General features: G+C 34.1%; 1 protein-coding gene across 1 annotated transcript; it reads left to right on the forward strand.

Annotated features, from left to right (window-relative positions):
- The first annotated feature begins 1253 nt into the window (after positions 1–1253).
- LOC149772949 (STING ER exit protein-like) lies at positions 1254–24585 on the forward strand. The gene is made up of 7 exons (XM_089947025.1): positions 1254–1459; positions 5075–5189; positions 7958–7999; positions 14113–14236; positions 20868–20957; positions 21711–21803; positions 23625–24585. Exons 1-7 carry the CDS (start codon positions 1339–1341, stop codon positions 23673–23675), a joined length of 636 nt encoding a protein of 211 aa, XP_089803151.1. The 5' UTR covers positions 1254–1338; the 3' UTR covers positions 23676–24585.
- Positions 24586–26293: the final 1708 nt, after the last annotated feature.

A 26293-nucleotide genomic window follows, 5' to 3' on the forward strand; every position in this document is an offset into this window, starting at 1 on the left:
GTCAGTGTACAGTATATACATGTAAAATGATTTTTCTGCATTTAAATTTTTACATAGAAAATATAAATTCAAAGACAGAGAGTATCTTACATGTGTATTGGCCATTATGCATGCATTTTTAACACTGCATGGAATTGTAGAAAACAGAATCAATTCATATAAAATGATTTTTATGTACTGATTATTAAAATATAAGTTATAAGTGGGGAAAGGGGTAAGCAGGTTTAACATAGAAATATAATCTGATAACTAGAACAAAAATGTATGTATGAATCTTATGTCTTATTGTTGAAGTAAATTGTTATATTAGAGTAAAATAACTCCAATGAGCTAATGTTTCTTATTATGTAATACAAATTTGTCTTGGTCTATGTCTATATAATTTAATAATGATTAGGTATAGTAACTGATATTCATTTTTTGAATCTCAAGAAAAGATTAGAAAACTTGCATCCACATAAGCAAGAGAAAGTTTTTATTTCAGTGTCATATATAAGTACATGTAATTTGTATGCTTATTTTGTCTCAAAATGGCAATTTGAAAATGGAGAATTGTGGTTGACTTATATAGGGCACACTGCAAGCATACCCTCCACAGAGGTAAATTTAATGAAAAGGATATTAACAACTTAATGCTGGCGACCTTAGTAAATAGGGTCTCTTTCTCCCAGTTAGAACAGCTCCGGTGGTCTAGTGGTTAGAGCGTCAGCCATAGATGCGGGAGGTCGTGGGTTCGATCCCCAGACAAATCATACCAAAGACTTACACAAATGGTACTAACAGCCCCCTTGCTTGGCGCTCAGCATTAAGAGGTTAATGTTAGGACTGGTCGGCCTGGTGTCAGTATAATGTGACTGGGTGGGACATCATGCTACATGTCTGCGGCATGATGCCCCAATGCTAGACATCACTTTAAACTGCCACACTGCAGACACCATATCGATGTGACTGAAAAATTGTTAAAGCTGCATTAAAAATCCAAATCTCTCTCTCACACACACACACACACACACACACACACACTTTCTCCCAGTTAGTGTTCTTAATAACACTCGTACTTGAAAGCGCTAATGGATTCAAAATATTGATATAATTATTATTATTATCATTATTATTATTTATTTGTTTATTTATTTATTTATTTTTTAAAATTTATTTTATTTCTAAGGATTGCATAGGACTCTGATCGACATTCAATCGCTATAGTCGTTATCGTATTATTGTTCCGGTACTGCAACCAACACTGGCGACGAGTGACCTTACCGACACAAAAATTGATGACGTTGTGAACAAACACTTACTCTGAGATAGTTAGATATCGACCAAAGATATTCTAAGATGCCTAAAGTTGTATCTCGGAGTGTAGTATGCACAGACACAAAAGATCAAGAAGAGTATCAAGGAGAAAAGCCGTTATATGTATATTACTGTATCTGTGGACAAATGGCACTCATTTTAGGTAAGGTCTGGATGTGTCATCTGATTTCGATGTATACTGATTATGTCTTATCACACGAGTCTGACGTTTTATCAATAAAGTACGATGAAATCTCTGACAGCACGAAATCACCTTATTGGTACTATAAATGGACACAAGGATTCGACTTTTCTCACGCGACTTTTATCGCTTCAAAATCGCAAGAAGACTGAACAGCTACACATATCCATTCAAAAGACTGTAACGTACCAAAGCATAACTCTCGGACGACCATCGCATGAATCCAATCCGGCGAAAAAACTTCTATTTTCAACATTACCTTCTTTGATAGCATCATAAGGGGTAGTCTTACATGTTAGACCTGACGCTGATATTTATTTTGTGGGCGTCAAGGTTTTACAGCCTAACTAACGGCGCTGTGTAGCGTGTTTTGATGTCGACTAACATCGTTACGAAAGTCAAATTTTCTCGAATATTTCAAACAACTGACAACTAAAATAATGACGCTTTTCTACAAAGTAAAGTCGTAATGTTTTAGTCAGACTTTACTTACTTTGATGTATTTTCTCTAATAAATTCAAATTCTCACAAAAGAAATGGACCTATTTTCAAGTTTTTTATGCCTACATTTCAGTTGGCTAGAAAGCAGTGAAAGCTGGGAATGCTGAAATTGGATTAAGTTGAAATATTATTCTTTAATGAAACAAATAAAACTATATTATGGCTATTGGAACTGTCAACAATGGTTCATTTCGTTCAAGAAACTTATCCCCAACATGTACCTACCTGAACTTACTTCAGCATACCTCGACTGTTGTCACATTGCAACAAATTCAAATATATGTCAGTGGAACGTAAAAATGCTTCCATTTGCTAGTATCATATTTTTATTCTGCCAAGATAAAGACAGCACAATAAGTATATTAATTACACATAAATTAGTGGAAGAGTGGTGATATAGGCTGCCAAGTGTGTGAGATGTTCCTGAAACTTTGATTACTCATTCCAATGTCAATGACATCGGAACACGCTATACAAGGATGTTGTTTGGATCGTAAGACATAGCACCTAAACAAAATCAACATGTGATATGTCTTACATGCAGGACTACATAAGGGGAAGTCAAATTTTCAGGACTATCTCACTTGTCAGCCCATATAGACACTTTTCTACAAGTTAAAGTCATAATGTTTTAGTCAGATTTTACTGATTCTGATGTTTTTTTTCTCTAATAAATTCAAATTTTCACACAAGTAAATGGACCTCTGTTTCAAGATTTGTTGGCGTACATTTCATTTGCCTGGAATGCAATGGAAGCCATGAATGGCGAAACCAGATTAAGTTGAAGTATGTCACACCATCCACTCTGCAGTGTTGGTCAGATGCAATTTATTGAGAATGTGTAGGGTGCAGAGATGATTTTCTGTGATAAGTTTTAGGAACTCCATCAGGATGTGTGCAGCAATGTTGGAGGAGTTTTTCTTAATCACATCCACTCTTTCTGCAACCCTACTGCTGTACAAAGAAAAACTTGAAGACATATTGCGATACATGGAGAAATAAGTAGTATAAGTTCATGTTTAGGCATATTCATCGATCAGGTATATTCATATTGATTTCTCCTCATTCTCATTGTCTTTATCAACTGTATCAGGGTATTTTTGCTGTTTTTTTTGAACCTTTGAAAACATATTAATCTGTTTTCCAATCTACTGAAGACAATTTATTTAGGACTGGGGACCAACATTTTGAGTTTATAATCATAATTGCATGCATCAATCTTGATAGCTTGCTTTCAGATTTGTTCAGTCTGTACAGACTTGAAAGGGCTGGGGCAAACTGTTCAGTCATATTCTGAAACCGATCTAACTAAACCTCAAAAAAGCTCATTCTTTCACGTTTGTGGGCAAGATGCTAAATATTGTCTTAATAGGCCTTAAGTACAATTTGCTTTCTTGACAGAATTGCATGCCGAATTTTCATGCCCACTAAGTAAAACACTAATGTTATTTTGTAGTATCTTGGCATCCTGCTGGGTCTGTTGCATACACAGACAAGCAAAGAGGTGAATTTCTAAATCAAATCAGTTAAAAGTATGATAAGAATCGTAAGTTAAACGAGGCTATCGAAACAATTTCTTCGATATTAATATATTTTTGTTGGGAATTGGTGGGATTTACTGTTTATGACCCCAGCCAGCCTGCACTAAAGATTTTCACATGGAGATATGGCATGCTGGGCAATGCATTAATGGTGCCTTTTCCCTAATAAATTAAAGAAAATGTTTGTTTCCAAAGCAGATTTTATGTAACATCTACATTGCATGGATATTGCTTTACATAAAGATCAAACTTAAGCTCAGTGGAGATAGAGAAAGTTGAATGTCACTGAAAATGCACTACAGGGCACCTATATACATTTAAAATTAACTTGATCAAGGAAATGTATAAAATTGAAAGACAAGAATAACAAAGAAAGAGAGAAAAAATGAGAGAATTAAAGTTGAAGCTAAAGGATTCAGAACTGATTGTCTCAGCATCATGTAAATAAAATAAAACCATGATTTCTTTTTCAGCAAAAGGTTTTAGTTGAATATATCATTTACCAAAATCCTCACATTTCTGAGAGTCCTGTGTGCAGAACTGCTAAATATAGATGACTACTTGACTATACATATTGTCACTAAAACTGGATAAAAGCAAATTTTTGTTGGACCAGTCATTTTGGGTGGTTTGCAGAATCAAACATTATTGAGGATGAGATGCATGTTTGGTGTGGTGTTGTGTGGCACATCAACACATGATTTCAAAGCAAGGTCAGAGTGGCCTCCCTTGTCTTAGCCATCTCATATGGCAAATGTGAATGTTTTGCTGTTTCATTTTGTAACATTGCCAGATTTAAGGTGGTGAATTTGATCATTGCATATTATGGCATTTTTTAGGTTTTTTGGCTTTTAGGGGCAACTGTGTTGATTACAGTTTTGATTGGTAGTCTTCTTTTCAACTCCATAATCACTAGGACAATCCATAGTCTGGTCTAGATCATCACACTGTCTAATGTCAGAGTAATTTAGGCTGGGTCACATGCAGGGCATGTGATCACTGGGATAATAAACTCATTTAGAATACTTTTGTTTTCCGATTATTGATTGGGAAAGCACATGAGAGTTGTCCAGTTTTACGAAAGGTTTGTTTGGAATATCTAAGTTGGTATTGTTCATTGGAGAAATGTTATATTTAAGTCCACAACAAAACAAATTTTGATCTCTTAAAGCAGGCTCTTATATCATCGTATATGTGAACCTAATTGGACTTGGACAATAGTGTCGGTAGAAGAATGGTTATAATTATAAAACACATTTTTAATAACTGAAAGGATTGATTAGGAAATGCGTTATAGTTAGGGTACACATTAATAATAGAAAATTTGGAATGGGAGAGTGGTTACCATTACACTTTTTAATGACAGAAAATATTGAATGGGGAGAATGGTTATAGTAGTTATACTTTTGTAATGATTGAAATGACTTTTTTAATGACTGAAAATATTGAATGGGAGAATGGTTATTCAGGGTCTTTTTTATATTTACTTTGCATGCATATATGGTAATAATACACTATTCAACTTAATCTGCAGATTGCCCTATGGAGAAACTGCCGTTGCGGACAAGGGACAAGGCTCGAGTGATTGACAGCCACAAGCATGCTCACAAGATTACGTGTGATCCAGATGATATTATATATTTGAGAAGGTAGGTATCTTTTTTCCAGACTTTATTGTTGCCATGGTTATTGGTATTATTATTAATAGAGAAAGCCCACATCTTCATGTCATTTACTGCCTACATCATGGATAGTACTAAAACCTTCACCCAGTAACATAATGGTCATTTATTGTGAAGTAGTCTCAGTGGATAATAAGTTTTTTTTTTTTTTTTTAAATAAGGTGTTAAGTGGTGTTATATATATGCATGAGTGCTATAATATCACATCTGTTCTCTTTATAATTATCAAATGACAAATTCTGAGACCAGTAAGGATAAAATGATATGGTTGTGTTGTGTATTATTATGATTCATGATACAGAGCTTTCTTATGATGTGATATGTTATCAATATCATGATGTTATCATCTTTTGAAGGTCTGTGAGTGGTCTCAGAAATGCTTAATCATGTGTATTTTGGACGAATTGTTTAAATCTGGAATGCAGAAAATCACATACGCAGGAGTTCTCCATAGCTGGGTGGCAAATTCAATGGCTTACTGATCCTGCTTCAGCCACCTACTGAATGGGAAATTGTGTTTGATCAATGGATCATTTTAGCTGTGCTTACATTTACAATGACAGAATTCATTGGCTCAAAGGCCCCAGATGTACATGTTGTCATTATAAAAGTACATCAGAAGAACATGAAGCAAAAGCTGGGCAGCAAGTTCAAAGACTTAGACTAACTGCTGATTGGTGGGAGAAAATGTGCTGATATTTACAATGACTGGATTCAGAGGCAAAAAGACCCAGAGATGTACATGTGTTCATTATAAGAATACATCAAGGGAACAACTTTAGCTTTCATTATCTTGTTAATTTACTAGTGTAGCCGAATAAGTAGTTTATATGACCTAAAAATCAAGGCATGTCAGAACTTAGACAAAATACCTTTAGCAAATTTGGATTATTATTTTGGGGTTAAATGGCAAATAGATGAAGACTGTAATGAGATTCAGAAAGTTGATAGAAGTGATAGTTCAGGTGGAACAGTAGATAAGTGTAAGAAAGTTTGTGATGCTTGTCTTAGTATTCTGAATAAGGCCTTCCTTGAATTGACAAAATTCAGCCTGATTCTAATGGACAAACAAGAGCTATATGTCAGTGGTGTAAAGAATTTGGAAAAGTATGCTCACTGACAACCACTGGTTCTTTTCATATGGATGTTTGGCCACTTCAGGTATTGCCTAATATGCTTTTGGGAGGGGACTGCAACTTTTGCTGGTGGGACTCCCTATTTTTGCCAAAATAGGAGTCCTGGACTCCAAATTGTAAAATCCTAGTGAGACCTCTGGGGTGGTGCCATTTTATGTGTTGACATATTGTTTCTTTTTCCAGTAAGCAGATTACAGACATAGACTTATCATCTATTCATATGCAATTCTAATTGTTGACAAAAAGAAAAACAATTCTGAACAGACTTCCTGTTTGTTGTTGTTGGTTTTAATTAAACCATTCATTTAATCAGTTACATGACTCATCTTGGTCACAACACTTACATTTGCTCAAGATGAATGCTTTAAAAACATCTGATTTCATTTGCTAACTTATATTTTGGAAGTCATTACGATATTATTTTCAAAACAGAAGAAATGGTGCAGTTAATTCCTGTAAGGAACATCTTATTTAGAATAAGTTCAGGTGTCAAAGCGGAGATGACTAACAACCAAATCAGTCATATATACTTAACAATATGCAAAACAACAACTTCCAAAGGCATTCAGTTCTGTCAGTGGAAAAAGAAATTGTTAACAGCACCCACTCACCTTCTAGAAATTACCAATGTGACAATAACTCGTGTGATTACCTATTTATTTTTTCTACTTCTTTGGTGTGAGGCAGAATAAGAAAGGTTTAATTGTTGATAAACATTTCGTCAGCATTTGAATAACCTGACATGAAAAATATGCAAAATCTTTAGTTTTAAATTGATTATTTTGTCCTTTCTACACCCACTTATCTCTATTTTTACCTACCTCAGTCTATTATAAGAGGTAATTTGCCCAAATTTTAGGGTTTTTCTTGGACCCTGACTTATGATGATTAAATAAATTTAAAAATGACCACTCCATTGACCTAAATGGTTAGAGTGTCCACCTTGGATGTGAGAGTCACTAGTTTGAACCCCAGCCGAGTCATACCAAAGTCTTATAAAAATAGTTCTAGCAGCTGCCTCACTTGCCACTCAGCATTAAGAGGTTAGTGTTAGGACTGGTCAGCCTGGTGTCAGGATAATGTGACAGGGTGGGACATGATGTCTCAGTGCTAGACTCACTATAAACTGCAACACTGCAGATATCATTGTGATATGACTGAATTTTTTTTAAAGCTACATTAAAAATCCAAATCACATACACACATTTAAAAATAATTCAGTGCTTTCCCATGATTAAGATCACTAATGGTAAAGAAAGGATAAATTATGATTCCCATCTTGTAACAAATTGGATATGATTGGAATAAATGTAAAGTTTCTGGTAAGCAACTTGGTAGACTCAGTTTCATAAGAAGTATCAGTCGTCTAATACCTTTCTTTTTGACAATATTTCAAACTTAGTAAAGAAGGCAGGGTACCAGTGTGCAATTTTATGATGAATTCCCTACAAGATGGTAGGTGGCATGTGACTGTGTATCATTGAGAAAATGAGATATGGATGGTCTAGGCACATTTGAGGTGTATCTGACATGTACCCTGGAAATGTATATTAACTTGCCCAAATTTTATGTAACTGTGTTTTTTCTGTTTTTACTCAGGTTGGAGGGAATAGAGAAACAATACAGGCAGAAATGTAAACGGTAAGAAACAGTGTTTAAATTAATAGTCTGTTTTTTATGTTCACTTTCAGAATTTACAGAAAATTTGGAGGCATGCATTCATGACAGAGCTACCATATTTTATTTTTACAACATGAGTATATCTCAGGTCTGTTAGACAGTGTTCCCAACTAGAAGTTGGAGTGCCAGCTCATAAAATTAGAATCCAACAAAGAAATGGACAGTACCAATATTAAATATTGCAAACAGTATTATATTGTAATTGTCATTTTCATCTCTAGAGCGAAAAATGCATCATTTTAAATTTCCATTTTATTTAAAGATATACTGACATGTGAATTTTAATTATTTCATTAATTTTGTGATGCATGCCTAAGTGTACTAAGGTGCTTGCTTTTACAGAACACTTGCACATCTCACAGAGTGAATTCTTGTCACAGATCAACCAACTTGGTTTGGTGGTCTTTCGTGGCTCTTCCTCCACCTAATATATTGGCTGCCGTGTATAGCCTATTGTGTACTGAAACATGGCATTAAAAAACCCTAAAAAAAAACAAACCAAATCAGCCAACTAATCAACAGTCACAACAGCAGCAAAGGTACTAGTCCATCATTTTTGCCACAGCTGTATGAGTTTATCAGTTTTGGCTCTAGTAATTCTTATAGATCTTTGAATATTGTCAATTATGCCTTTCTGACAGTTACCTAAAAGTCATCATCAGTTGGTACAAATGTATTTTTCATGGTGAGCATATGAGATGGAGAAGTCTTGAGCAATCCTGCCTCACACTGCGGAAAAGTTTATATTTTAGATCACTTAAAGTCTCTCTAACAATGTCCATTGTTCCAACCAGAACTGTTAATTTTATTCAAGCAACTTTCATCGATATCTGGAGAAGTGTATGTGTAACAAATATTTTTAACAAAGTATGAGAATGCATTAATGTTTTTCAATGATGTATTTGAATTGAGCAACAAACAGAATCAACAAACCAAGAAATTATTCACATCTCTCAGGCAGAATTACAGTGTATAATCATAATCTGCAAACAGATTTTTCAGTCTTTAAATTTGCCCAAAAAAATTTCCAGCCATACTGATTCAGTGGACATAATCACCAGAATGGACAGGAACAGACCAGAACACATATAACAAGAAGGTTAAAATCGATTTGATACATCTTTTAAGTAGCTAAATTCACATTGGTTTAGTTAACTGTATACCCTTTATTGTCTTCCCTTTAATGTAATTTCTTACTGAAGCTGAGAAAATAATGTTTCAAACATCATAAAGGAAGCACACTTCTACTCATTATTGTTGTTATTATGCTTATCCATTCCCGTCTGTTTTTATGATCTTGTCCCCCCACATACTATTTGCCTTGTTTATGATATGCATCTACATTTGTCACTTACATTTCCTACTAGTGATAATTGTTTGTGAACATGTATTATCAGTGTGAAATGCAATCAGGAGACTAAATCCAAGATAGAAAACCTCTGGATGTATTCTGCTTGGATTCCATGTTTCTGCACAAAACTCAGGAGTTCAGGACTCACTGTATTAATTCAGTTCCCACTGTAAATCTGTGCAAACACCACAATATTAAAATTCAATAACTTAAAATTTCTGAGCACTCATGATCAAATTTGTATCAGTATAAAAACATCTATGATGACAGCTTTTGTGAAAAGAAAACCATAACAGCTGCACCATTTTCTGGATCTACACAAGTTTGAAATGTGTGCTTTCAATACTACACCAAAGAGTCAGATGCTGATTTCAGTAACGAGTCATACAAACTCAGGTCTGTAAAGGGATGGAAATTATCCTAATAAAACAATGTCCCTGAATTTTTTCAGTTACAAGTAGGACAAGCTCTCAAAAGATTCATTTTACTAAAAATATCTTACTTTCTGTGAGTCCTTCAACAACTTTCAATGGTTGTATGTCTTTTTCAATCATGCTGATGGGACACATTGTAAGATAAAGTAACAGAAATACCATGGGATAACCAGAGACCAATAAAATCAAATAAAATGGTCAAGTTATCTCTCCTGCAGGGATGCTGCCAGGATTTCAGAATTTAATCTAATTTTTGTGTGTGTGTGATCTCCAAGGAGGTGGTGGTGGGATGAATAGGCATTGTTCAATATCTCATCTTCGCTAGCCAAGGTTTCAATAACCCTGTCCACACCTTGGCAGATCGAACAGCTATATCAGTGCTTTGTCCTAGCAACGTCTATTGGATTTCATGTGTTGCCTCCCTCAGTATGTAATGCCAACTAACATTAGCATGGTGCATTGTAGATTGGACAAAAGTTGGTGGCAGTTGACCTGAAAGGGATACTTTGTAAGTTTAACATTGACAGTATGACTATGTACCAGACGGAAGCCATTACAGGGATATTTGAATGAAAGGTATTTGTGCAAACACAGACCGCCTCTGGAAAAGTGCTTATTTATCAGTCCATTCAAGCTGTGTGCTCCCCTTGTCGTGATCACATAGGAACAGTGTTCAAATTTGAACAACTTAATTTTGATTGGATGCAGTGGCTTGCTGCTGCATCCAATGAAATTCACAGACCCGAAGCACAGAAATATCTGCTTGATTTGTGAAGGTGTAGATAGAGTTATCGGAACCATGGCTAGCAAAGTTTTATCTCCCTAACACTTAAATATCTGTCACTCTTTCTTACTGTTCCACTCTGTTAAGGCTCTACTGAAATCAAAATACTCCAAGAGAAGTCATCTCTAGTTGTAGAGCGATTATTACTATAATGTCAATGGGCATGGTCACTTGGCTGTGGTGGGGTCTTGTTCAGGATGGCAGAAAAGACCATAGGTTTACTCCATATTTTTGACAGCTAATTACGATGTTGTCAAAAGAATTAAAAATTTTCTAACAATTCAGTTGGACTTGGATACTTGATTCCTAGTCAATGAACAGGTTATAAAATTGACATGTTTATTTTGGAGCCATGTTCCTCCATCACGTTCAAGATTTGAATATACCAAAGGTGAAATTAATACAGTTGCATCCTAAATTACTATCATGGCTACTTCAAATGTTATATAATGTGAGACTTTAATGCCGGAATTCATAGCTTCAGTGATTTTTTGGTTAAAAAATGAATTTCTTCTCAAACAACTCAATTAGGTGCAGATTACACTATTTTTTAATGATACTGTCAGAATTCAAGATATGTAAAAATTGCACAAGAAAGGAACAACATCAGATCAGGAAATTGATACCACTGGGAAAATACTGATAGGAATATGCAGAAATAATGATAGTATTATTAAAATGGAATATGTGACAATATGAGTGATGGTTCTACAACTTTGCAAAATATATCTCGTACAACTATTCTGTTGTTTCTAACAACACACTATGATATGGTACAGTAATAATTTCTGTATACATGAAGTTGACCCACTTTTTACGTTAGTCCCTTGTTAATAGTTTTAGATTTTACGACAAAACTAAGCACATTTGATCTGTTCACAATAATTCATGATCTCAGATACTGAGATCACAAGAAAGTTGAAGTTATAATTTTATTGAAAGTATTGGTACCAGTAAAGGAGATGGTAAAAAAAGAATCCGGACAAAGATATAACGGTAAGTAGTGTAGTAAAGAATTCATATATCTGAATGACATCCAGTCTTTTTTTCATTAATTTCATCTTTACCGGTAGTTATTGACACTGCTTCAAAATGTTGTGTACTAGATAATTGTAATCCAATGTGTTATACACATACCAAATGATGGCTTGGAACTAATTGCCAAAAGGTCTGCAGAAAATATCACCATTCTCAAAATTATCATAGGAATAACCAAACACAAACAGGACAAATTTTATCCATCTTGCTTTGAGTTTACACAGATCAGTCAGTCTCTTATGTTTAATGTCATTTAGTTTTTGCACTTGGAAAGCATGTACTTCATTTGTTAATACATCTGCATGATATGAAAGTTAGTCTCGTCATTCTTTTGTTGCCATAGTGGTTCTGCCAACTAGAGATCTATACACATTTAATTGTTGTATGGGGACACAAACAGGACAAATTTTATCCAACTAGAGATCTACACACATTTAATTCTGCTGTATGGGGATTCTCTGATGTTCCCTATGAGCATTAATCTATTGGTTGTTTCTGAATTTAATATGATCCTCCTCCACCTCTGAGGATGAACATTATTCTGTGCTGTGAACTCCTTTCATTGCCTGCTGTCTGAAGTGCATATGCATAACCAGCTTGAACAAGTTACTGTTCTTTGTGGCTGTGCAATTTTCAACATCTCACAAGTGTGGCCCCATGGGTATTCTCTCTTGGATATCTCTGTTCTAAAAGAAAAAGTTTTCACTAATGTGAAAAACTCTGCCAAAGATTCACTTCCTTGAATCAGTGCTTTGCTGCCTCTTATGCCAGATTTTTTCTCTTCCATAATGCTATATTAGGGTTTTAAGTCCAACATTCCCATAGTCTGCTTGTTCAGACATTGGTATCTTGAATAAATATGCTCTTTTTAAATGGGTAAATCCTTATTTATTCAGTTTATCAGAACACTCATCTTAAGTGAGCACAAAATCTCTCAGTGCTCAATGCCTGGAGAAAAGAAACTAAAATTGCACCGAACTTTTAAATTGCCGGTATTTAGGATTGGTTGTTTCAAAATAATGCTCATACTGCAGGCCTATAACTGGCACCCTGTCCATCCAACACATACATCGGTCTCACACTCAACATCTATTTTGGGCTCAGAATCACATACTGGTATTTTCAGTGATATTTTTCCATTCGTTCAACAGACTATTATAAATGTCATAGCAATCGCCAGCCAATATTTGCCAACTGAAAATGTCGTCTGAAGACAAACCCTGTTGTGATTCAGCCATTTTGGTTTCACATCGGTCTCACACTCAACATCTATTTTGGGCTCAGAATCACATACTGGTATTTTCAGTGATATTTTTCCATTCGTTCAACAGACTATTATAAATGTCATAGCAATCGCCAGCCAATATTTGCCAACTGAAAATGTCGTCTGAAGACAAACCCTGTTGTGATTCAGCCATTTTGGTTTCACATCGGTCTCACACTCAACATCTATTTTGGGCTCAGAATCACATACTGGTATTTTCAGTGATATTTTTCCATTCGTTCAACAGACTATTATAAATGTCATAGCAATCGCCAGCCAATATTTGCCAACTGAAAATGTCGTCTGAAGACAAACCCTGTTGTGATTCAGCCATTTTGGTTTCCAATGTGGCCCTTATTAGAAACAAGTTTTTGTAAAACTTCCATGATGAAAGCAAGGTTAAAACTACCACAAATTGATTGTTTCACGGCCCACTGAACCAATCAAATTTAGTTTAACAACCATTAATGTCGTACCAAAGTATCCAGCTATTTAAACATTTGTGTTCCTAAAACTGAATGTTGCTTCAAGTGCTGCGAGACCGCTACTGCCAGCAAGAATGACATTTTAAAGTTAAAAGTTGAATACAAATTGCATACTGCGCAAAGCACTTTTAATATCCGCGATGTTGTCATAATTTGTGGAACGCGTATCGCTGCTTTATAAGTACGGAAATTCATACAAATTTGGTGCACTCACATGTACTGGCATCATTTCTGACCCAATGTTTTATTCACGTTAGACTGCTAGGAGGGGGTTAGATGTGATTTTAAATATATATATTTTTTTCTGACAACCCCATTTCTCATTTTGTTAACACAACCCACAACATAAGTGATATTCCTAACGAATCTTCCATTGTCAGAATCAAAATAGTTTGAAAGGCAACCACCTACAGAAGTTCTTTTTTAAGTGCTGTCCTGGGGGGGTGGGGGATATATGTTTAACTGGAACAGCCCTAATATAGCTCAGTCTTTGTTGCCATAGTAAACATGTTAAGATTGTGGAGTTCTGAAAAACAAATGTATCATAGGTTAATATATGCACTCCGTACTTTCTTTTGTTAAAAAAGTGACTTCTCCAGAGAATTTGTTTATTAGTTTGGTTGATTAATTATTGCAATATTAATTGCACCGAAAGTTTTGTTCACCTTGGATCATTCATGTATGCAATTTATTATATATTTTTTAATATATATTTTAGGTGTGGTCTTCTATTGTTCTATCACCACCAAGGTAAAAGTGATGTGATGTTTATAGTTGATGGTGCTCTAAAGAGAGAGGGAGTAAAGACAGATGTATACAGTCAGATATCAGAACCTAAGAAGGTGAAATATAGCATAAGACATATGTTATTGAAGTATATGCTGGTTTTTTTGTGTGACTATTATTCAAAGTCATTCTCACAGTCAATCAGATACTTACTGTAGTATCAGACATGTTGGTAAAGAAGGTCTACTTTCCTAATTTTCTGAAATAATACTTCACCAATACATTTTAATTGTATGTACTGACATTATGATTGCATGATCTTACTTAATTTGGTCAGGTAAACAAATGCCAATATTTTAAATCAATTTTTTTAACATACTGTGCTGACATAAAAAAAACTTTCGTTATTTATAGTACTGTCTATGCCATATTTAATGGGGAGTTTAAGTATTTTTTCTGCAAGCATTGTGAGTATGATTTGTACTCAGTTGTAGTTAAGAGGGATTGCTACTTATGCAGATTATAGAAACAGAAACCAATGTAATTACTGTCAATAACAGATTATAAAAATAGAAACCAATATAATTACTGTCAATAACAGATTATAGAAATAGAAACCAATATAATTACTGTCAATAACAGATTATAAAAATACAAACCAATATAATTACTGTCAATAACAGATTATAAAAATAGAAACCAATATAATTACTGTCAATAACAGATTATAAAAATAGAAACCAATATAATTACTGTCAGTAACAGATTATAGAAATAGAGACTAATATAATTACTGTCAGTAACAAATTTAATTTTGGCAAATCATCAGCATACATTTCTGTGAATAAATGTTTTACAAAATATATAAATTTAAGGTGTAACAGTATTACATCGAACAAATGTGACTTGTGCTAGCTTGCTTGGCTCAGTGAACACAAATGTAATGATAATAAATGAAATGCAATTCTAACTGAAGGAGATTAACAAACTGCAGATAATATGAATTAATTTTGACAAGAAGGGATGTTCAAATAAAATTAAGGAAAAGATATAAATTCAGTTTTTCTCCATTACAATATATCCTCTATAACTTGAGAGTGACCATGTATGGCCTATCATGTGCTGAAAAATGGCACTAAACCCACAAAAGTCATCATGAAAAGTCATCTTGACATGGAGATTTCATATCATGAGCTGAAACATGGCACTGAACCCACAAAAGTGATCATGAGAAGTCATCTTGACACGGAGATTTCATATGTGCTGAAAAAATGGCATTAAACCCACAAGAGTCGTCATGAAAAGTCATCTTGACGTGGAGATTTCATATCATGTGCTGAAAAAATGGCACTAAACCCAAAAGTCATTATGAAAAGTCATCTTGACATGGAGATTTCATATCATGTGCTGAAACATGGCACTAAACCCACAAAAGTCATCAAGAAAAGTCATCTTGACATGGAGATATCATATCATGTGCTGAAAAATGGCACTAAACCCACAAAAGTCATCATGAAAAGTCATCTTGACTTGGAGATTTAATATCATGTGCTGAAACATGGCATTAAACCCACAAAAGAAAAAATGAAAAGTCATCTTGACATGGAAATTTCATATCATGTGCTGAAAAAATGGCACTAAACCCACAAAAGTCATCATGAAAAGTCATCTTGACATGGAGTTTTCATATCATGTGCTGAAACATGGCACTAAACCCACAAAAGTCATCATGAAAAGTCATCTTGACATGGAGATTTCATATCATGTGCTGAAAAAATGGCACTAAACCCACAAGTCATTATGAAAAGTCATCTTGACATGGAGATTTCATATCATGTGCTGAAACATGGCACTAAACCCACAAAAGTCATCAAGAAAAGTCATCTTGACTTGGAGATTTAATATCATGTGCTGAAACATGGCATTAAACCCACAAAAGAAAAAATGAAAAGTCATCTTGACATGGAGATTTCATATCATGTGCTGAAAAAATGGCACTAAACCCACAAGTCATTATGAAAAGTCATCTTGACATGGAGATTTCATATCATGTGCTGAAACATGGCACTAAACCCACAAAAGTCATCATGAAAAGTCATCTTGACATGGAGATTTAATATCATGTGCTGAAACATGGCATTAAACCCACAAAAGAAAAAATGAAAAGTCATCTTGACATGGAGATTTCATATCATGTGCTGAAAAAATGGCACTAAACCCACAAAAGTCATCATGAAAAGTCATCTTGACATGGAGATTTCATATCATGTGCTGAAACATGGCACTAAACCCACAAAAGTCATCATGAAAAGTCATCTTGACTTGGAGATTACATATCATGTGCTGAAAAAATGGCATTAAACCCACAAAAGTCATCATGAAAAGTCATCTTGACATGGAGATTTCATATCATGTGCTGAAAAAATGGCACTAAACCCACAAGTCATTATGAAAAGTCATCTTGACATGGAGATTTCATATCATGTGCTGAAACATGGCACTAAACCCACAAAAGTCATCAAGAAAAGTCATCTTGACATGGAGATTTCATATCATGTGCTGAAACATGGCACTAAACCCACAAAAGTCATCATGAAAAGTCATCTTGACTTGGAGATTTAATATCATGTGCTGAAACATGGCATTAAACCCACAAAAGAAAAAATGAAAAGTCATCTTGACATGGAGATTTCATATCATGTGCTGAAAAATGGCACTAAACCCACAAAAAAGAAAAAATGAAAAGTCATCTTGACATGGAGATTTCATATCATGTTGCTGAAAAATGGCACTAAACCCACAAAAAAGAAAAAATGAAAAGTCATCTTGACATGGAGATTTCATATCATGTGTACTTGGTCCTAAATGAATATGGCACTGCTTGCACATTCAGTATGGTAGTCACGGTGACCATCTTGAATATCCTTTTATCACTACTTTCCCATAACGAATGGTCATATCAGCATGGGGTTTTCACAGAAACATGTCTTATGATGTCCTAAATGAAAATCTTGTTACTACTACTTCTCCTTATCACGTCAACATTTACAAAAAGACATTTTAAAACGTATAGTTGGTCTTAAATTTAAATGTTGCCATTCTGATATCCACTGTGGCAGCCATCTTGAAAATCTTGCTATTGTTACTTCTCCAAGATGGTTATATCAACATGATTTACCAGAAGATGTTTTATGATGTCTTGATGGTCCTAAATTAAACTGGTGCTGGTATTTATCCAACATGGCCACCATAGCAGTCATCTTTAACAGCTTGCTATTGCTACTGTAAATGTAAACTCATTTTGATGGGGGGGGGGGGGTGCAGTCACCAGAAGAATTACTATGGTGTCCTGTTGGTCCTAAATGAAACAGATGCAAAGTGACACTCAATGTGGCCACCATATTGGCCATCTTGAAAATATGATCTCTTCTCCCAAATGGATGGTTATATCAATGTGGGGTATTCACCAAAAGACTTTTATGTTGGTCTTAAATGAAATCAGTAGCAGTGATACATCCAGTATGACAGCAATTACAGCTATCTTGAATATCTTGTTGTCCCTACCACCCCCCACCCTGGAAGTATGGGTATACAGTAGAACCTGTCTTGAAAGACCACCCCTTCTGCCAAAAGATAATGAACTCTGAAGACACATGGTGTCTCATAACAGGTCTTAACACCATATAATCAATAAATCTGTGCAAGGAGATTTTGATCTCTCAAAACAGGTGGTCTCTCATAGCAGTGGTCTCTCCAGTCAGGTTTTACTGTATTGACATGGCATTTTCACAAAAAACTTAATATGATGTCTACTTGGTCCTAAATGAGAATGTTGCCAACCTGACAGCCAATCTGACAACCACATCATCCTTTTTGTAAAATCTTGTTATTCCTGATGAATATCAGTCATTGTTTGGACACTCAACAGTTAGAAGGAAGAAATGGTGTTATCTTTACCTCCTGGAAATTAAGTTTGACAAGTAAAGCATAAGTCCCTTGGAGTGACTATTGTTTCTTTGATGCAGTGGACCATATCAGGTTTCCTCTGTGAAATATTTGCTTGTTTGTCTTGGTTAAGAAACTTAGCTCCAAAGTAACTTAATAATTTTGTACTGGAAAATACATGGATTATGTCTTCAGTAGTGATACTAATTATATGAAACACCTCTAAAACCCATGAATAATCTTAAAGGAGAAGAACACACAAGCCATATGCACAACTTTTGTGCAAAATTCTGTAAAGTCAGTCCTGGTAGAAAATGGCACCAATAGTACAGGAGTTTACCATTGATTATTGTCTATTCTGATTCTCCCTCCTCATTATCATTTCAACCAGGTGGCTTAAAATAAAAAATACAAGGTATGATATTCTAACATAAAAATGTTACTGTGCTGTAAAAGTAGGTACTTGCAATGTTACTGTGCTGTAAAAGTAGGTACTTAACAATGTTACTGTGCTGTAAAAGTAGGTACTTACAATGTTACTGTGCTGTAAAAGTAGGTACTTAATTTACCATGTTGTAAATGTAGGCACTTACAATGTTACAATGTTGTAAATGTAGGTACTTAAATGTTACCATGTAAATACTTACAATGTTACCAGTTTGTAAATGTAGGTACTTACAATGTTACCATGTAAATACTTACAATGTTACCAGTTTGTAAATGTAGGTACTTACAATGTTACCATGTAAATACTTACAATGTTACCAGTTTGTAAATGTAGGTACTTAACAATGTTACCATGTAAATACTTACAATGTTACCAGTTTGTAAATGTAGGTACTTACAATGTTACCATGTAAATACTTACAATGTTACCAGTTTGTAAATGTAGGTACTTAACAATGTTACCATGTAAATACTTGCAATGTTACCAGTTTGTAAATGTAGGTACTTAACAATGTTACCATGTAAATACTTACAATGTTACCAGTTTGTAAATGTAGGTACTTACAATGTTACCATGTAAATACTTACAATGTTACCAGTTTGTAAATGTAGGTGCTTACAATGTTACAGTGTTGAAAGGTAGGTACTTACAGTGTTGTAAAAATAGGTACTTCACAATCTTAAAAGTTTCAAAGTTAAAGCTTTTTGAGCAGGTTGATGGCAGTTAATGACAAGGCTGCTGATATAATTATTTTCTGTTAACAAAATTGACATTTCCTTACTGATATAAATGAAATTGACGTTTTCCTTACTGCTATAAACAAAATTGACATTTCCTTACTGATATAAATGAAATTGACATTTTCCTTACAGCTATAAATGAAATTGACCTTTTCCTTACAGCTATAAATGAAATTGATGTTTCCTTACTGATATAAATGAGATCCTGTAATGTCAGTAATTGTTATTGCTGATTTGGCAAAATAATCCATTTCAGAATTTTTAGAGATTGTAGATTTAGGAAGGCATTTTTGTGGGGTTTTTTAGATACTGAACTTGCTTTAATAGACTGCTTGAAAAATAGTAGTTGTTTTACGCATTTTAATTTCACAGCTACATCACAGGAATATCTGACAACTCATTATTTTTTACTGTATAGACTGAGATGAAGTAGAATCCTGTTGCATATGTTCACTGTTACTCTCTGTGGTCCCAAACAGGGTTTTTTTTAAAAAAAAATTATATTTTAGGCATGAAGATCACAGATTTTTTAAATATTTTTATTTAAAGATATGATTTTGAAATAAGCTCAGGAAGAAATGTATTATTGCATAATAGTATCAGTTTTTTAAACGTTTACAAGGGTCAGATGATAGCCTGACAATTGGAATAAATTTTGGAACCTTTCAAATTGTTTCTCGCATCTGGATAATGTCGCAGCTTTATATGTAACATTGTGTCCAGTGTTGACCAGATTTGAGACCTTTCCATGTCAGTAGGAAAAAAATGTGAATTTACCTCATGAATGACATTTTGACATGAAGTCACATAATTCCTCTGCCATTAAAGTACAGGAGCATTATTTGGGAAAGGTTGTTTTGGTCATCAGTGGGGTTCTTAGAGTCATCACTGCATGGTTTGTTTGTTGTCCATTATGGAATGATACAGAGTTTAAGAAAATTTACAGGGACGTCATCTGACTCATGATTCTAGCAAGCTATTAATACTATAACCTACAGCCTAGTAATTGATAGGATGGTACATATCTAGGAGAGAACACACCTATAGATTTTGAGACAGGGACCAAGTAGTATATTTATTATGAACCTTTTGGAACCAATGAAATAAATTTGTTATAAAACAGATTTTTACTGGAAATAGAAAATTTTATTGGATATATCATATAATTATATGTGCCTGAAAGAGCATCTGATCATAAGCAGAAAATCACTAATTCAGTGTATCGGTAACAATTTCCTTTCCTTGTACATAATGTTGATCTTTAGACATAAAAGTTCAAAAATAAGGTTGCCATACAACCAGTCTAAATCTTACACAGACCCATTTTCCTCTGAAAGTTTCTTGTTGAAGGGAGCTAGTTATTTTTTTTTTTTGGTGAGATTTTACATGCAACATGGCAGGGCAAGTAAAGTTTTACTTGGGAAAAAGTAATTCTTCAAAAACAACATCCCCTTGGCCTGAATAAGAGAAAAATATTTTTCTTGCACAGCTGATCTTCATTCATAGTAAAAGTCAGTAAATAAACCTGGCTAGTAGAAAAACAAGTAATTTGTACACAAACAATCTGTCCACACAGATAAACATTCATGTATTGAAATGCAATTTTATTTTCAGGTGACCTTGACCAAGCACACAAAGAACATGGGCAAGTTTAGCTCAGTTACAGTATCCACAGTGGACGAGGAAGAGGAAGAAATTGAGGCTGTAAGTATAAATGGAAAAAAATGGCAGCTTTTGTGGGAACACGGTAAAAAAAAGAAAAGCAAAACTAAGTGTTAAAAGGCATTAATGTGTTGAAATATTCTTGAAATGACAAATCTATGTATAAACAAGTTTAGAAAAACTTGCTTAAATAATGCAGTGCATAAGTTTTTGAAACTTTAATACTTATGTGAAGAAAATTAGAATGAACAAGGAAAATATATACTGATTTTGTTAGAAAGTAAATCTTATTTCCGTGATTCAGATACTCAGTATAGAGACTTTAGCCATAAAGTCATCAACTGTTTATTTCCATTTTTTTTGGCCAGGTCATAATATGCTTATAGGAAAATATTTTACTGCGTACTACAAGAGAATGTGCATATAAGCTAGTATTAGCATCTTCTATTTGAAGCAATTTAGCATTTATTTTATTTTATTGAAACAATTTAGTATTATTTGAAGAGTTTCAGTGAAGGTGTTAAACCATATCATGAAACCAGTCTTTTTCAGTTCCTCAAATTTAGTATTTGAGTTATGTCCCTTTCCATATATTGATTGACCTTTTTAAGGTCAAAGGGCCAGATGAGCTAAATATAGAAAGTATCTTATTATTAGAAACAAATTATTCTTAGTAACAGAGAGCAGACAGAATGTCATCGGCAATTAGGGGGAAAATCCTCCAAGCCCCTACTAAAAGTGGGCAGTGGTATGTAAAAAATGTGTGGCTTAGTTCTATTTTGTTTTCACATACAGAAAGAAATTGCTGATTCCTATGCAGCCAATGCCAGAGTGATAGAAAAGCAACTCCTGAGGAAGGGAATGAGCAAGAGAAAACTCATGGAAGAGGTATTATGACTAGTCAAATTCTTACCGTATATATTCACTTATAGCCCGAATCCAGCTGTAAACCTCACAGACCCAGATCTGCTGTTGCATAATGTGCCAGCAGATCTGGGTCTGTGCAGTTAGTTAGGAGTAGTCGGTAAAAGAAACAGCATATACCCCGATCTGCAGGCTGTGGCAGATTAGGATCTTTGTTGTTTGCATTTGGACTCTACTTATAAGTGAGTATATACGGTATATGAATGTTCATTTCAAATGAAATTTATGACACAAATTATTCACAAAAGTTTTCTTAAATTTGAGTATTGATTTTACAACACGAAACATCAATGACATTATTTCTTTACCTGATGATGTCATTTGGATGTCATTAGTTGGCATGATGATGTCATTTTGATATCACTAGTTGGCATGATGATGTCATTTTGATATCATTAGTTGGCATGATGATGTCATTTTGATATCATTAGTTGCCATGATGATGTCATTTTGATATCATTAGTTGCCATGATGATGTCATTTTGATATCATTAGTTGCCATGATCATGTCATTTGATATCATTAGTTGCCATGATGATGTCATTTTGATATCATTAGTTGCCATGATCATGTCAGTTTGATATCATTAGTTGCCATGATGATGTTATTTTGATATTTTATTATAACATGATGTAATATTGACCAAAATAGTATGGGTTTATTTACCAGCATAATGCAGTAATTATGTCATCTAATTTTCTACATTGTGCTATCTAAAGAAAACAATTTTTAATACCAGGAAAGCTAAAGTTATGATCTGTCCTAACTTTCTAGCAGAAGTTTTTTTATTGCTACTTCTTCTGAACTACATAGAGTATTACCAAGAAACTTGACACATGCATTCATCCCAAAGTCTGTTAGCTCCTAAATAAAACAGATTCTCCTTGGATACCCCAAAATGTGGCCGTGGTGGCTATTTCTGAAAATCTTGTTTTTGCTATTTATCCCGAATGGATGATGAAATCGACATATAGACTTGTCTTGATGTCTGGCTGGTCCCCGCCCCCCGGTCACATTATCCTAACACCAGGTTGACCAGTCCTAACACTAACCTCTTAATGTTGAGAGCCAAGTGAGGCAGCTGTTAGTACCATTTTTATAAGTCTTTTATATGACTTGGCCAGGAATCGAACCCATGACCTCCAGCATCCAAGGCAGACGCTTTAACCATTAGGCCACCTGAGCAGTCTAGAATTCTGTAACCTGTATGATAATATTATTTATTTATATTTAAAATTACAATTTCTGCTGTTATCAAGCATTCTCCAGTAGGATCAAGGGATTCCTATTTGTAATTCTATATTACATTCCTATTTGTAATTCTATATTGCATTCCTGTTTGTAATTCTATATTACATTCCTATTTGTAATTCTATATTCGTATTTGTAATTCTGTATTAACCTCTAGATATCTTGATTTCTGTCCTATCAATCGAGATGGATATCCTACTTAGATGGCTTAAAATGTGGGCGTGTCTGCTATGCACAAATTCCCATATCACTGATTTCATAGTATCAGTTTTCTGATGATGTATGCCTGGTCAAGATGGTATTGGAGTTGGTGAGTGCAAGTAAGGCAATGGGTACCATAACCCTTGGGCTGGGGTTTGAATCCCTGTAGAGTACGAATTCAAATTCTCTAGCCTGAATGATAATATTATTTATTCATATTTAAAAGTTCTGCAAATGTGATCAGGTATTCTGATGTAGGATTCTGGGATAGTGCTTTCTTATCACTTTGTTGTATATATGTAATTCTCTTATATATATTAATTTGTTTTTCAGGCTGAGTTAGCCAAGAAGATGAGACCCAAGGGAACCCTAATAGACAAGTGATCTGGAACATCTACACTTTTTTCATTAAGAGATCATATATCTGTGGAAAATTCCTTCCAAGTTTTCAGAACAGAATAAATTCCAGGAATTACTGCCATAGGTTATGTCTCTCAAACATTTATCATATTTGGACTGTAAAGGAAGATATCCTGACATACAAAGCAGTAATGTTTTTACTCGGAAGGGTTTCCATACCTCCAAGCTTATGGCTCAGTGTCCACTGTATGTTACTTAATAAGTCTGCGATACTAAAACTAGTTACAAACTTTCAGGTTTACTAAATTTAGTAACAATGTATATATCAAATGGCCTTTGCTGTCAGTTATCTGTCAAGGGAGGCAATTGAAATTTAAATAGATGATTAGTCTCAGTAGTTGTCTCCCTTGATTAATATTCAGAGATAATATCAGAAACACAAGTATAAAATGCTTTCCAAAAATATTAAAGTAATTTCTCGAAATAATATATATTTTAATAATGAATTTTGTGGTGACATATAGAGATAAGAAAACTGAAAAAATATAGTTTCTGTATGATAGGGAATGGTACCATGAATATCTATATGTGTGGAGTTATGTGCTTGATCTGATATTAAGTAAAGTGAGGTCTCTTCGACTCACCTTGCCATCTGTACTATAATAGGCTTATTGGTGGGTCATTTGCCTGGAAATATCCCAAGGACATGCAATGGAAAAAACAATAATTGACACATGTACTGACATAGAATGGGGACATCAATAGGCTAGTCTAAGACTTTACATTTTAAAGCAATGCCAACTTTAAGGTAAATTGCTTATAAATAAACAATTATAGAAAGATTGTGTTATCTGCTTATTATTTAATTGTTTATAATTTATTCCTTTGTATCCTTTGATCAGTATTCAAAAATAAAATACACATTTAATAGCGAGTTCTTTAGCCTTGCTTTTTATTCTTCGTTAAGAGACCAACAGAAATATAATCTGAAGAAATGTACATTGTTGAGGTAATTTTTCATCAAATTTTTAAAAAAGTAAAGAGCTTTCTTAATTGTTTGCACTCTTACACATGAACAAATATGAATTATTTCATAATCATGTCCTCTCTTTAGTCACACAAGTGTTTTTACTATTTAAAACATGCACACACAATCAAAATTCTCTTTCTGTCTCTTTCAACTCATGTAGAACACATTAATTTTATTTTGGTTTTAAAGATTTACAGACTTTTGGTTTCGATGATAATATGCACATATGTCTAAATGTGTATAAAAAGACATATTTTCTTAATGTCTGCAATATCCTCAGTAAACCAGAAACCTGTCAAAACTGAACCTTCAGTATACCAGAATCCCTTCAAGATGTATATTTGGGTCCTGAATTTTTCTTCCTGTAATATCATTTTGGTTCGCAGTAAACTAAAGCCCATCTCCTCCAAAAAGAAAAAGAAATTTTGATCAGAAATTTAAACTTTACACTAAAAAATCATTTTCAAATCAAACTTGGAAAGGTATTCTGGAACTCTATTCCTGACATCTACTGTTCCATATTATACTGTAGTTGGCTTATCTGTGGGAAAATGTCCTAAGGGCAACAGGTTAAAACAATACATAGCACATGCACTGACACAGACTGGGGCTGACATCAGGCTAATCAGAAGTATTTGCACCTTGAAAAAAGAACCAATTGTTAAGGTAAACTATTGATAAGTCATTTAATAAAGATAATGATTTCTGCATATTATCTAATTGTGATTGATGCTGTTTGTTTTGCATCAGTGGCCGAGTGGTCTAAAGCGCTCACCATTCCGGATCACTGCCATCTCACCTCTGTCTGCGTGGGTTCGAGGCCAAGGCTCGGCTAGTGTGGGTACATGGGAAAGCCTGCTAGTAGCTTCTCGTGGGTCGGTGGTTCTTCCCTGGGTTTTCCAGGGTTCTTCCTCCACTAGTTATACTGGCCGCCATGTATAGCCTATCTTGTGCTGAAAAATGGCGTTAAACTCTAGAACAACAACAACCATAGAATATTTCATGTGGGTATTTTATACTAAATTTGATATTTTACACTAATACTACTTCATGTGGGTATTTTATACTAATACTACTTCATGTGGGTATTTTATACTAATACTACTTCATATGGTATTTTATACTAATACTGCATGTAGGTATTTTATACTAATACTACTTCATGTGGGTATTTTATACTAATACTACTTCATGTGGATATTTTATACTGATACTACTTCATGTGGGTATTTTATACTGATACTACTTCATGTGGGTATTTTATACTAATACTACTTCATGTGGATATTTATACTAATACTACTTCATGTGGGTATTTTATACTGATACTACTTCATGTGGGTATTTTATACTAATACTACTTCATGTGGATATTTTATACTGATACTACTTCATGTGGGTATTTTATGCTAATACTACTTCATGTGGATGATACTACTTCATGTGGGTATTTTATACTAATACTACTTCATGTGGGTATTTTATACTAATACTACTTCATGTGGGTATTTTATACTAATACTACTTCATGTGGGCATTTTATACTAATACTACTTCATGTGGGTATTTTATACTAATACTACTTCATGTGGGCATTTTATACTAATACTTT

Source organism: Sinohyriopsis cumingii, unplaced genomic scaffold (genome assembly GCF_028554795.1).
Source record: "Sinohyriopsis cumingii isolate HCF-2022 unplaced genomic scaffold, ASM2855479v2 utg000957l, whole genome shotgun sequence".
Taxonomy (NCBI): domain Eukaryota; kingdom Metazoa; phylum Mollusca; class Bivalvia; order Unionida; family Unionidae; genus Sinohyriopsis; species Sinohyriopsis cumingii.

What these genes read in the sequence shown, in the direction of transcription:
- LOC149772949 (XM_089947025.1), top strand. Translation starts at nt 1,339, where the DNA reads ATGCCTAAAGTTGTATCTCGGAGTGTAGTATGCACAGACACAAAAGAT. An exon ending in GATATTATATATTTGAGAAG is followed by an intron (nt 5,190 to 7,957) that starts GTAGGTATCTTT and finishes GTTTTTACTCAG; the next exon opens with GTTGGAGGGAATAGAGAAAC. An exon ending in TACAGGCAGAAATGTAAACG is followed by an intron (nt 8,000 to 14,112) that starts GTAAGAAACAGT and finishes TATATATTTTAG; the next exon opens with GTGTGGTCTTCTATTGTTCT.